General features: G+C 39.4%; 1 protein-coding gene across 1 annotated transcript; it reads left to right on the top strand.

Moving 5' to 3' along the window:
* Nucleotides 1-5,071: 5,071 nt before the first annotated feature.
* Nucleotides 5,072-15,185, top strand: LOC109860918 (glucose dehydrogenase [FAD, quinone]-like; the record flags this gene model as incomplete). Its single annotated transcript, XM_020440334.1, has 6 exons — nt 5,072-5,124; nt 5,642-5,731; nt 12,350-12,428; nt 13,217-13,275; nt 13,413-15,033; nt 15,135-15,185. Coding segments are annotated over exons 1-6 (1,953 nt in total), but the record flags the coding sequence as incomplete, so codon positions are not given.
* Nucleotides 15,186-15,189: the final 4 nt, after the last annotated feature.

Below are 15,189 nucleotides of genomic sequence, written 5' to 3'. Positions count from 1 at the left end.
TCTCTTTCGACCCGAGCGGTAACACGCGCGCGCGTTATCGGTGAGCTTTACGAGAGAACCCTAGAAAGAGAGAGAAAGAGAAATTGTCCGTAATTTATTTAGCCCTTATAAGCGGCGCGCGTGCACGCGCCGCGATTCTTACGGGGCGCCGTCACGTCATATTACGTGCTCCGCGCATTCTTGGCATTGGGTAGTTGTCTTAATTGGCATACGACAGGTATCGCTTCCGTCGTTGTTTTCCGCCAGAAAATCGAGACCGCGCTGTCACGGCTCGCCGTCGAACAAATCGATTCGGATTTAATTATGCTAATGATATGTGTGCGCGCGCGCGCGCGCGCGCGTGTGCTTTCCTATACGGCAATATCGGTCGTTTAACTTTACACGTTCGTGACCTCTACCTTGACCTAACTTCGACGTAAGATTCTAAATTTGTTTGTCTTTGTTTATTATTTAGTTTTATTTATGTATTGTTTTTTTTTTTTTTATTGTCATTACTCGTTTTTTATTGCGTCCTTGAGAGAAATATATCAGTTTTCTCAACTTTCTTCCCCGACTTTACTAAACTTTCCGATGTGTGCGATATTTTTGTTGTTGAATTTTATACGTCGCTGCAAAATTCTAAATTCTAAAAATTTTTATACGTGAGATTCGAATATATTTTGAAACTGTCAATTGCGCCCCGAGAAAAAAAACGACGAAACGTATTACGATATTCCGGCGGAAGGAAAACATCGTTTGTGAAAAATTGACGAGACTATCCGATATTGAGTGGGAGGAGGAGGTTAGGACCGAGGCTCCCAATTTTATGATCCGTTACTGCTTATAAATAAAAATAGCTCATCACTGACACTGATATCAAATTCTCAATATTATGTTTATGACACTTTATAAAAGACGCGCGCTTGTTTTGTATTACATCGTGCGGTTTATCGGTGTCGACCTTTCTTCCGCGGGAGGGGCGAGAAAACCGCGCGCGCGTCCTCATTGACCATTGCGCTTCTGTAAGTACACCCGACCGAAAAAAAAAAAAAAAAAAAAATTGTCGTCGATCTCACATTCTGCGCCTCGAATTTCTTCCCGACCGAGCGCGTCTTTTAATATTGATATATCGACGTGCCTATGGACGCGACCCGCAGTCGCTTCTGCCGAGCGTGATAAATAAATCGGTTATTTATAAGCAGCACCTGTGTGTGTGATCTACCTGGTATCCCTCTCGCTCAACGACGACGTAAGGCTTTTACCCGTGTCGGTGTTTCTCTTTTTCAAACGTTCGCGAGACTGCGTCTCGGAAATGTACCAGTGACCCGATCGTTGCGCGGCTATCGATTACACGTACAAGGAATAAAAGGTGTTAGAAGAGTGTAGTTGGAAGATAGAGAGAGGCTTTTCTCCGAGGTCAACCTCGTCGCTACTTACAAGCAGTTTCCGCCGCGACTTCGCATGCGGGAACTGCTCGTATCGCGGACTACTCTCTCGCCTCGTCTCGCGATTCGTGCACGAGACACGTGTACGGCAACCTATTGTGCGCTCAACTTATATAACGCGCGCGGCTAACCGCTCCTATTCTGGTACCCGCTCTTTGGAAGGACAAGTCTCGCGGTCTGCGTCGTCTACACGCGAGATGTTCGCACGCGAAATCTCGCCATCGATGGCATCGTGCCGCGCAAAAAAAATCGACGGATGGACAAAGTTAAAACTTCGCACACGGAATCTAAGTAGAAACAACGAGAGAGAGAGAGAGAGAGATAGATAGATATATATAGAGAGAGAAAGAGAGAGAGAGAGAGCGCGGTTTGTATTATAAGAATGTATTTTTAACCGCGTCTATTTTCACTCCCCGGCGCAACGATTTTTCTTAACGCCTGCGTTGCTCCGATTATTTTATGCGCGGCCGAAGGGCTGCTACATAGTCGAAGGCGTTGAGATAAAAAAAAAATTATCGCGTTGACGTGTGCTCGTGTATCCGCAAAAATAGTTTTACACGCGCTTTTTACCTTTTTAAATGTTGCAGAAACAAACGACCTAGAAGCGACTCTCGCACACCTCGCCTGTTGCAAAAAAAAAAAAAAAAAAAAATTACTCGGCCCAAGTTAAAACTTTGAGAAATCGCAAACTGTTACACTTAATTACGTGACTTTGTTGTTGTTGGTTTTTTGTTTTTTTTGTTTTATTAAGTATCTCTTTCACATTGCAAATATCTACAAGACTTCAAAAAAGAAAAAAAATCAAGAGTTTGTATTTAAATTTCTAGCGAAGCTTGAGATTAATCGGAGGAATATGAGGCTACACAAAAATTGCGTCTTGTTTATTTACCGTCTTTTCCTTTAAGAAAAATAAATTGAAATCTCGTTGCACCGTCTTTACACGTTTCATATATTTTTAAGCGCGACATGCATGTTTGCCTTTTATAACCTTCTCCGCCGCGATATAAAAGCCATTACTTCCAGATCACACCATCCTTCGAAGGAGCGACTAGCTCTTCTCTTCTTCTCCCCGCTGTTTTTTCTTTCCCATCGCCTCGCGCGTATCGACGCGCGTCGATATTATCTTTATTTTTTTTCTTCTAAATCAACGTTGTGTTACACGTTGTCCCGCGCGCGAGAATAGCACCAACGGCTTCTCTCTCTCTCTCTCTCTCTTTCTCTCTCTCTCTCTTGTGTAAAATCTGTATAGCACACATTCCAAGTATAAACACTAATCGGGGACACTTTGTAACTCGACTTTGTCACATCGTGTGTGTCTCAGGGAGAGACGGTGTGTAAGAGGGTGTCTCCAGGCGCGAGAGAACGAAGCTTTGAGTTTGAGTTGCAGATGGTGTGCGAGGTCCCGGGGCTTGGGAAATCAATACCGTCAAAACCTCCCCTAGTCCTCTGTGTGTGTCACAGTGTACTAGGAATGAAATCAAGCCAATGTGTATATTCGCGCAAATCGCGACACACAGACTCGGACGTGTCTCCGAGTGTCATGTCGCTTTCGTGGAAAGGATCGAAACAAAAGATACGAAGAGTAGGAAAAGATTCTTTTTTTTTTTTTTTTTTTTTTTTTTTTTAGGTTCGAAGTATTAAACATAATTGTGGACCTGAACTTGGAAATAGAGTGTGTGAGTGAGGAAAAGCACTTGAGAAATTATTGAGCGCGATTATATGGAAACAATCGCGTGAATACAAACGTGCCGATGGAAAATATACAATATAATAATTNAGTGTACTAGGAATGAAATCAAGCCAATGTGTATATTCGCGCAAATCGCGACACACAGACTCGGACGTGTCTCCGAGTGTCATGTCGCTTTCGTGTAAATGACCGACACAACAGATACTAAGGGTAGTAAAAGATTCTTTTTTTTTTTTTTTTTTTTTTTTTTTTTTGGTGCGAAGTATTAAAAATAATTGTGTCTCTGTTCTTGGAAATAGCGTGTGTGAATGAGGAAAAGCACTTGAGAAATTATTGAGCGCGATTATATGGAAACAATCGCGTGAATACAAACGTGCCGATGGAAAATATACAATATAATAATTGACAGGTCCACGTGTATAAACTACCAACAAGAGTTTTTATATCAGTGGCGTGTGTAATTGTCTCAGCGTTTATATACGCGTTTCAAGATAGATTATGCATCTCGCTGGAAGTAAAAACGGTTTGTACACAAACGTGGAAAGAGATAGAGAGTCACGGCGCTGCTTTGAAGACATTTAATTATACGTTCGCGCATCCGCGGGAATTTAGTTGAAATTTAGTTTCGGGACCGAAGAGACAAGAGAACGCGGTTTAAACTGCGTGACTCGCGCGTCACGTGCGCAAATACGTCATTAACCGAGAGAGAGAGAGAGAGAAGATACAAACTTAAATCCGTACATGTGTTTATTTTACACTTTTTTCTCCGAGAACGTGGCTTTTATTAGTTAAGTGATATTTTTCCTGTGACATTTTAAAAGTAAACATTTACTCTGTTGTTTTTTTTTTGTATTGCGGCAAAAAGACACGTTACCTTTATAATACATACACGTTATGCCGGGAATAGACTATGCGCGCATTCGCGATTCGTGTGATTCGCGATTCGCGATTATACAAACACACTTTTTGCGTGTATTCGCGTGACTACCACGTAGCTACGTAGCGCATCGCTACGAATCGCGAATCACGAATCGCGAATGCGCGCATAGTCTATTCCCGGCATTAGAATTGCCGCGTTTTTTTTTTTGTACGCACAACAGGTCTCGCCAATTTCGATGACCGACAACAAAAGGTCAAGCTGCCGCAAAGTCACAAAGCGGGATCCAATTATATGAATCGCGAGATGTTACTCGAGAGATAGAGAGATAGAGAGACGTGCAAGTGCATAAATTGGATAGTGTGCGCGGCGGGAGAGATCTCGGTCGTCCAGAACACTCTCGTTCATCATTGGATCGGGTATATCAATCAGAACATTCGGAACGCACACGTGCTCTCTCTCTCTCTCTCTCTCTCTCTCTCGTGCGAGTGCATTCTCGTCGAAAATACGATCGTTCCGCGTACGCCGCAGAGTGTTCCTGGCGCGTTTGCGTCGCGATATACAATCCCGTTAACAATTTACTCGACTTTATGTTTTGTTTTGCGAAATATCCGTCGCAACTTGTTCGAAGTTCAATGTATTATCGAAAATTCTCTGGCAAAGGTGTTTCGGTTTTTGTCACTAAAAAAAAAATAAAAAAAATAAAAAGAGAGTAACAAAACGACCGAATCGTGCGTTGTTTCGCTTTGACAATTTTTGTTCCAATTGTCTCGCGCATTCTCTTAGTCGCTTTCGCATCACACACACACACACACACACAAAACTGAGGAGCGCGGAAAATATGTTAAAAGAAAATGTACTAATTATATTTCCCCCGGTAACACGCACAAGAAAAAACTTTTTACCTCACGCGCAATGTGTTTTCTTGTTTTTCGCGTCTGTAATTGATTATTTTTAACAAAATGCGAATCTTTTGCAAACGTAAATCGTAGATTCTTTGAAAATTAAAAAACGCAGGGAATTTGTAATTCCCTCATTTGAAAGGGCGAAAGGACTGTCAACATTTTTCCGGCATTTAGCATGACATTTGCGAAAGTTGTTTCAAGAATGTTCGGGAAGAGAAATACGGGAAAGTAAGGGTCAAAATGAGATTTTGCGGAATAACTTAAGTCTGGCAAAAGAAGAAAAAGAAAAAAACAACAAGAAAAAATGAGAGGGAGGGAGAACTTGTTCAACACATAAAGTTATATTTATCTGATTGTTCACATTCTTTTTCTCTCTCTCTCTCTCTCCTTTGGAAATGTCACGCATGCGTAGCTCATGCGATGCTCGTATCTCCGAATTTCTAAAGGATCAGCGACGTGATGGAAATAAGATATAAGAGATGTGCATAAGCGGATTTAGTCCAGTTGCTCTTTGTGTGAGTTCAACTTCGCGAGAGCTAATTCATTGCTCCGCAATCGTTGCTCACATGTTCGCGAGCAAATCCGGTGCGTGTCCGGAATTTCCGATCTTGTCGAGAAAACGTTTTTATCATTTTTGTTTTTAATTCGAGAAATGTGAGAGAGATCACGTCTTGTCAACAATTACGCGAGCAAGTTCGGGAACAGCCCCAGGTGTTTGGAATTAATTTCCCGCTGGTTGTGGTAGATTGCCTTATTTGCGAGAAACGATTCCGGACGTCGTGGCCGTTTACGAGCCATTTGGCGAGAGAAAAAAGCGAGCGGGAAAAGAATGCCGGTAAGAAATGTCGTCGCACGGGGAAACAAGGAGCACGAAGTTAGAGTCGTAAATTGCTTCATAGTTTTCTCATTTTCCGACTTGTACGCGTTCATCTCGTCTTGGTAGAGTATATATATATACAGGGTGTCCCAGAATTGGTTTAACATCTCTCGTAGGCAGGTAGAAGAAATAAAACTGAGTCGAAAAGTCCTATACCATTTTGCTAGATTCGCAATAGTTACTGAAATTTTAATTAACAAAGATCCGCGAATAAGCATGCATCGGGCTGTCTTACGCGCGTAAGACAGCCCAGTGCGCTTCGCGCGCTAACGGTGTTACCCATAGCGACATATGGGAGGAGCTAATATAACAGCATATACTATAACATATACATATTAAAATGTAATTGTGTGAAGCGCGCCGGGCTGTCCTACGCGCGTAAGACAGCCCGATGCACGCTTATTCGCGGATCTTTGTTATAATTAAAATCTCAGTAACTATTGCGAATCTAGCAAAATATAGGACTTTTAACCTCAGTTTTATTCCTTCTACCTGCCTACGAGAGATGTTAAACCAATTCTGGGACACCTTGTATATATACATACATATCAAATCTCGCGTAATGCGCTTTCTCTCCTGCGTCCGAGAACTGTCGAAACGCGGTGTGACATTTGGACGAATTTCGATTTTGCATGAAATGTAAATTTTCAGACCGACAAACCGGTTACAATGCAGCGTTACGCGGGGCAAACTCTTATCGCATAAAACAGGAATATCGATTAAATACACGCTTGTGTGTGTGTACACTTGACGTGCGGCGTGCGCCAGAGAAAAACGTATATATATATGTGTATATATATATATATATATATATGCCAGAAAAACCAATGTAGGAATTTATAAACTCGTTATTGGTCGGAAATGTAAAACTGCAGACACTCGTAATTGAATATTTGCATATTTCACAGTGGCGTGAGAATTTGTTATTTTTCGGGGACTCTTTTACACGCAAACACATGTTTTATATTTTATATGTGTGACAAAACTTATTTATTTATACACACTTGCGTAATTTAAACTTTGGCGGTGGTCTGTGTAAATTGTCTTATTTTTTCAAGAGAGGTGTTCTCGCGCGTGTAATATAAATAAAACAGAGAAAAAGAGAAACAATTAGTTTTGTCAATACGCTCGAAATATCGGTTTTGTAAGACAAGCGAGTTTTACCATGGCGGTTACGAATAATGTCATTAGTATGCTAAAACCTGCCACACGAGTTAATTTTATTGCAACTTCTACGGTGCATAAAATTTCAAGGGAAAAAAAAGCACACGGCATTAAAGCAGCGGCGCTCTCTGTAGTGCGAAAAAACCCACCCTTTCCGTTTATTTTTCATTAAAAAAAGAAAGAAAAACTATTGTAACTACGCGCGGCTTTAATTCTCTCTCTCTCTCTCTCTCTCTCTCTCTCTCTTTGTATAAAGAACTGAATTTAAACGACACTCCTGCATGTGTGTTCTCGGAGGACGTGTGTCCTTCGTTCCGCGCAAACACACGATCGTCAATCTATTAATTTTCTCGTTCGGTTTATTTTATCGAAAGAGACCGGGGACTTACCCGAGATTCTGGGAATAGATTATGCGACACTTTCATTTAGTTAATGGCACCTATGTGTACTTATATGTGATCATTACGCGCGCTACGATGTATCGTACGAACTTCTAGGTGCTTCTAAGTGACTCGGTCAACCCTATTACGCCCGAGCGAATCGATATTCGCAAAAGATTCGCGCGACCAAAGATAATCTGATTTCTCTACTCGAAATTTTTGAGCGCAAAAGAACTCGTTAATTCAATTACACAATATTTCACGCCCCTTTAAACGTTTTTTTTTTGCGGCGGTTTTGACATTTTTCCCCGGCACATGTCCCAGTTTTCCCGATGAAGTTGCAACGAAATCTTGTCTCTCTCTCTCTCTCTCTCTCTCTGCGCTATCGATGATGTTCAACGAAATGGAGAACTGACACTTTGATCAAAATCATTTATATCGACAACGACAATGTGTGTTCGAAAGATTCATTTGACGAAAATCTGCGCGACATGAGATGTGTCTCCTCTCTCTTTTGCGTTCTCGAAATATCTTTCTAAACGACAAGCCACTATAAAAATTTCTCATCGTTTTTATTTTTCTCGTCTTTTAAGAGAGGTATTTTGTCCGCCGCGAATATTCCGATATTTTTTTCCCGAACGTTTAATGAAGTTTTCTCTTCCGACAAAATCGTCTCTCGCGTCATCAACTCGAGATGAAAAACGGCATTCCGATCGAGAGGAAGATACGTATCAAGAAAATCGCAACTAAATAACTTTATTTCGCTTCGGAGGCTCCCTGAGATGTTTCTCTCCCGACTCAATTTCGCGATATGCCTCATCCCTTTTTCTCCTTTCTCCCTCTCTCTTTTCCTCCCTCCCTTCCTCTCACGGTCTCTCTTAGCAGAAATTTCCAGCGTCTTGTCATCCCGTTTGTCGGCACATTTCCCGATATTTTCCAATTTTCGACGAGGATTTTTCTTCGCGCAAAATCACGCCTTCTCGACATCGACGTGCAACGAGATGGAAATAGCATTTCAATCGAACTCGCCGCGCTACGACACTTGGGAGGGGCGCGCGCGAAGTCAAAGGATAAATTCTATAAAAATCACCCCCGGCGACGAGCGCCGTCGCCGTCGTAGTGGAAATCCATAGGTAGATATCCTACCCTTCCGATGTTCTCTCTCCGTGTACGTGTACATATACACGCTCACACTGACGTGCGCGCGTCGATATGTGTACGTGTGCACGTCGTTTTCCCGTACGTACGTATCTACAAACACGACGAAAATCCCGCACTCATACACGTTCACGCCGCACCCTTTGTGCTAAAATTAGAAGTGACGAAGCGTGTACTCACTTCGCTGGCTTCGAGCTTTTATTCGCTGGCGTTTAGACACATAACGTGCCGGGGCTTTCAATGGCGGTGGCGAACGCGACAAAAAGCGATCGAGAAAGGAAAAAGTAGAAGCTCGAGGAAAGCTTGGACGACGATGGCACTGGGGGAACGGACGAGAGACAAGCATCACAGAGAACGAGACACAGAAAAATAAGCGCAACGCAAAGAAACACACACCCTTCCTCAGAGGGCGAGAGAAACGCTCTTGTTGCTAATTCCTTGTATATGACACAAAGTGTCGTCTTTATTTTTCATATATGTACAATGATACGAGAGGAGACCGCGTGAAACGCGAAATGACAGACGTGCGAAGATAAAGGAATCGAATATCGGGGGACGTACGGTGAGATATCGATTGTGTCCGTCAGGTTGATAGCGAAAGCCTGATCCAAATCGTCAGTCGACGACTGCTACGCGGAGGAGTGGCGGCGATGACGATATACTTCCTCTCCGCGCGACTTTCATTTTCTGTCAATACACGTCAGGTATCAGCACGGGATACGTTCTGGTCCCGGTATTATAATTGTGATATTGCGCGCGTATACGGATATTCTCGTCTCAATAAGCAGCTATATATCGCGCGCAATCGATATCACGTTGTGTTGATTCTTGTACGTTTATTTTTCCATACGTATTTATGTATATATTAAAAATTTGGCATATACTTCTTATCACTTCTGATCGGCCCGACTGTGTTTCTCGCGGGATCCAAATCCGCGGTTCGCCGCGAATTATTCGGGCTAGCGTTCGTCCATAAGCTGCTGACAACGGTTTGTTTATCTGTTTTTTCATTTGTCTCCTCCAACACAGTCGAAGCTGAACTTTTAAACAAATGCTGAGATGTAACAAAAAAACAAAAAAGAAACTGGAACTTGTTGCCCTACTTGCCCTGAAACGCCACAACTTTGCTTAAATTGTTTCGAAGCGTATCATCAAAAACAACTGTAATATTGTATATTTTCTTACGTATTATAAATTACTCGTAAGCACTTGTGTACAGTTTTTTTGTCACTGTTAAGTATCTCTGTTGTTGTTAAAAACTCTTGCGAATTATTTGTAAAAATGAAATCCTGCTAATTAGATGAACTAATTAGATGAAGTCAAATATGGAAAACGCGACGATCAACGTGTTGAACCCTGACGCGTGTAACTACAATACAAGAGCGTGTGAAAACATGTATATAAAGATGAAAAAAAAGATATGTCAATTATTTGTTTCTCTTACTACAATAACAAATCTATTATATATATATATATATATATATAATTCTTCTTGATGTGCATTAATTTTTTTTTCGATCTATTTCTTGAGAAAACAATTTTTTTTTTTATTTTGATACCCGATTCTATATGGCGACGTGCAACTTGCAACGATAAAATACATAGTCGCGGTAATCAATAGCGCGCGCTATCTTTAAGTAGATCGCGCGGAACGGCCGCCGGAGTGGGCAGGTCGCGAAGGTGATCGACGGGGGATGACTATTTTCGGGATTACACGTGTAGCGAACAGAAATTATACATTTGCGATCGTGGGAGTTCGCGTTTGTCACGCGAAAAGATGTCAGAGAGTTTCTTTCCATTAAATGTAAACGATTAAGAGAAATATTACGAGAAATGTGACTATTAACCTTTAGCCTTGTCTACGGTCGTGCCACGTCAGAAACATCAGTTCCCGTTAGGTCGCTTGAAGTTAAGTTAAGCGACATCGGAGATGGTTAGCATTTGTGTGAGTGCTCTGAATAACACACTATCTTTTAATTCGTTAACATTTGTAGAAAGAAATGAAACGTTAACGTGACTGCACAATAAAAGCATTCGTCATCAATGTGGAAACAATAAAAAAATATTTAAAAACTTACTTTACTCCCTCCTCTGCTCGTTGAATATAGGTCAAGAATATTATATTATTATTTTTTATATTATTAGAATAAACTTATGTTACGAAAGAAAAATTAGACGTGTGACATTTTCTCAAGCTGTTGGGAAATCTTTGTAATTTTCCGAGACCCAACGAGCGCAAATAAGAATTTAGCGAGACATATCGCTGCTTAAATTGAGTTTAGCCTTCCGAAAACTCGTTTATCCCATTCATCCGAAAAAATCACCGCAAGCATCACGATGCGCTGGTTTTGTTTTCTATTTTTGATTTAAGCGCCGACGCCGCAGAAGTTTTGCGAGTATTAATTACTCGGTTATTTAAAAGTATCGTCTATTGTTTTCGACTTTATTGGGGGCAGAAAAACGATTTAAAAAATTTCAATTTTCATTCTGTTTCTATACGTGTGCTCGCTTTTCTTGTTTTACACATCAACGAGAAATCTAAACTAAATCAAAATAGATAGCGTTAGTTTTTTAATGTATTGACTGAATCGAATATAAAAAAAATGCAGTTATAAATGCGTAAAGTAAAATTTATAGTTTCATCAACCGTACGATACGTGTCTTTTTTGCGGTGAACGCGTGAAACATGTTCTGAATCAGATGGTAACTGCATGAATTTTCCGTAGTGCATGATCACGAGCTCTTATCTTCTGGGTAACGTGTGTCGAATTGTATCGTCTGTTGGAACGCAGCTATCGATCATGTTGCTCTCAGTAAAAAAAAGTGTCCGAGAGATTTAATAATTTCTTGAAAGATGGCTCTAAGTTGCGGACATTCTAACTCGAGCGATTTATCGAGATTTGCGACTATCGAGGAATAGCTTCGAACCTTGGAAGTTTTTGAAGCTAATGCTCAAAATATATAAATAATTTTTTACAATTTTAACGACTTTGTTTGCGCGAATTCCTACATAGGATGTCGTTATTTGTTGAATAAAATGTGAACTTAGTTTAGACATGTTATTATTGTTCATCTCTTTATTATTTTGTTCTTATTATTCGGTTTTTATGTTTATCTTTGTGAGAGATACATATTGTGAAAAATATGTTTTTTTCAAAACAATATAGATATATGTTTCGACACCTGTTCGACATTTGCTGCGATTTCAAAAATCGACAAAGACAAAGAGAGTCTTGAGCGTTTACTCAATGCAAAATCTGCTATTGCGAGAATCGTGAATTTTATTTTACGTACGTATTTATAACTGCAATTTGAATTTGAATCTTTACAAATAAACTTAATTTGTTTTGCATTTACAACTGTAATCGTGTATTTTTCTTATATTTTTTGTATATTTTTCTTATATTTTGATAACCATTGAACAGCATAAAAAAGTCCATTGTGTACGATTTTATGTGCCATCAATCTTTATTTACGACTCTATTCATCAGTCCTCATGAATTAATTGACTAAGGCAAATTAGTTTTAAAAACGTTATTGAAATTAAACTAATTTGAGTATATATCTAAAATTGCAATTTATTAATAAACAATGTCACATATTGTTAAATAACTAAATAATAAAGAGAATAAATTATTATTATTATTATTGTAAAATTTACATATTTTATTAAAAACATCAAGAAAAACCAAAATACAAAAATATAAATAAATATATCTTATTAAAAAATATATCTTATTTTTATTATAAAATATATCTTATTTTCAATTTCAAAAGGCATTGCATTTACGAAAAGCGAAAGATCTCATTTCGAATCAAGGCCACTTTTAATTGAAGTATTGCATGATGGTAAAACAAGTTTTACTTTCTATAGGAATAAAAAGAGAAACCCCGAAATCGTTACTTCAACAACGAAAAGAGTACCAAGAAGACGTACGATCGAAACATCAACGGTAAGCGAAATACTGAATTTCTTACACTTTCTTAGTATTATCGCTATGATTGCTTCTATCCAATCAAAAAACGTGTTGAAACAACAATATACATCAGTACTTTATACTATTGCAAATCTAAATAGTAGAATTCTAAAGTTTTTAAAAGAAGATCAATACTTGTTAAACGAAGAAGCACTAGACATCACGCCACAGCACGAAAAAGTTTATGACTTCGTCGTGGTCGGTGCTGGCACAACCGGTGTCTCGGTAGCTGCACGATTAAGCGAAAATCCTGCAGTTAAAGTATTGTTGATCGAAGCTGGAACTAATGAGAACTATTTCATAGATGTTCCACTGTTTGCTTATTTCCTGCAAGTGGCTGACATCAATTAGAAATATTATACAAAGCCATCGAATAGATACTGTCTCGGTATGAAGAATAACAAATATTTTCCAAGAAGCAAAGTATTATTCCGCTGTTGTTGAAACCAAAAAGTCGCGGTCGAATAAGATTATTGGCTAATGATGTTAGTGGTAAACCTGAGATCATTCCAAATTACTACGACGATCCGGAAAATGTCATAACAATAATCAATGTATTAAAGCCGCAATCAATATTAGCAATACCAAATCAATGCAAGCGTTCAACTCATAATTTTTACGCGATATTTGCAAACAATACACATTTGAATCATACGCTTATTGGGAATAAAAGGCGTACTTCATGTGGCCTACAGAATAATTAAATCGATAAAAACAACATCTAAGTAGAGTACTTATACATGACGATATGTTTATTGTTACAGTTTACTTCAAACAACAAAAAAAGTCAGTTACAAAACGCTACGCGTTCGAGACAACAAAGGTGAGCAAGATGTTGAAATTGTTTCACATTCTCAGTATTATCGCTTTAATTGTATGTATCCAGTCGAACAACGTGTTGAAACACCAATATACATCAGTAATTGATACTATTGTAAATCTGATGATTGGATTTCTAAGGTTTCTAAATGAAGGTCAACACATGTTAAACAAAGAGACATCGGACATGACGCCGCAGCACAAAAGAGTTTACGATTTTGTTGTAGTTGGTGCTGGCACAGCTGGTGCCACAATAACTGCAAGGTTAACCGAAAATCCTGCAGTTAAGGTATTGTTGATTGAAGCTGGAAATAATGAGAACTATTTCATGGATATTCCAGTACTAGCACCTTACTTGCAATTGAGTGACGTCAATTGGGAATATTATACAAAGCCATCGGATAAATATTGTCTCGGTATGAAGAATAACAAGTGTCATTTTCCAAGAGGCAAAGTAATGGGTGGTACCAGTGCGATAAACTACATGATCGCCAGTAGAGGCACCGCCGAAGATTACGATCGTTGGGCTGCGATGGGAAACGAAGGCTGGGCTTATAAGGACGTATTAAAGTATTTTAAAAAGTTGGAAACGATCGATATTCCACATCTGCAATCGGATACTACCTATCATGGAACAAATGGACCAGTGCATATCTCTCAATCACCATTTCGTACGCCATTGGCAGATATCTTTCTACAAGCTGGTCAAGAGCTAGGATATACCGTAGTAGATTATAACGCAGAAAATGTAATAGGATTCGCGTACCCGCAAACCATTTTCATCAATAACACTCGCATGAGTAGCAACAGAGCTTACTTANATCCTATACGTGATCGCAAGAATCTCTACGTGACACGAAATAGTATGGTGAGTAAAGTGTTGATTGACCGCCGTGCAAATAGGGCAATAGGCGTACAATTCATTAAAGCTGATCAAACAATTTCCGTATTTGCGAGTAAAGAGATAATCTTGTGCGCGGGTGCTATTGGATCACCTCAGTTGCTGATGCTATCCGGTATCGGTCCGTTTAAACACCTCACCGATCTCGGGATAGACGTTGTCCGAGACGCTCCGGTCGGAGAGAATCTGATGGACCATGTAAGTTACGGCGGATTGGCGTGGAGAGTAAACGAACCATTAAGTGTAAGAGTACAAGACTTATTTAATATCTTTTGTACCTCATATATGATGGATTTTTTATTAAACAACACAGGACCGTATACAATCCCGGGTGGAATCGAAGGTCTTGCCTTTATCAATACTAAACAGNCAGAAAAACATAATGGTTCACCAGACATTGAACTAATGCTTTTCAATTTTATAATAAAAAGTNANCATCTTAGTTGGAANGTATTAAATTTGAAGAATGAAGTATCTCAGTTGANGAGGAACTCCNAAGATNATNANGGCTGNAGCATTNTTCCAATGTTGTTGAAACCAAAGAGTCGCGGTCGGATAAGATTATTGGCTAATGATATTAATGTTAAACCTGAGATCAATCCGAATTACTACGACGATCCGGAAGATGTCATAACAATGATCAATGGTATTAAGGCCGCAATTAATATTATCAATACTAAATCAATGCAAGCGTTCAATCCACAATTTCTACGCGATATTTGTGAACAATACACATTTGACTCATACGCTTATTGGGAATGTGCAATAAGAACGCTATCTGTCACGATTTATCATTTATCCGGTACTTGTAAGATGGCGCCGAGAACAGATCCCACTGCTGTTGTCGATCCCAAATTAAAGGTATTACACGGATCATTAAATTATTACTTATAGTGTTAACAATTATCAAGCTAGATAAAAAAATTGATACATCTGAGTTAAAAATGAAAATTACTTTACAGGTTATTGGAATTAAAGGATTAAGAGTAGTTGACGCATCCATTATGCCGGAGATAA

This window comes from Pseudomyrmex gracilis, unplaced genomic scaffold, assembly GCF_002006095.1.
Source record: "Pseudomyrmex gracilis isolate BER0280 unplaced genomic scaffold, ASM200609v1 scaffold_508, whole genome shotgun sequence".
Lineage (NCBI taxonomy): Eukaryota > Metazoa > Arthropoda > Insecta > Hymenoptera > Formicidae > Pseudomyrmex > Pseudomyrmex gracilis.
Note: the sequence above shows the minus strand (reverse complement) of the source record. Positions and strands in the feature narration are given on the sequence as shown.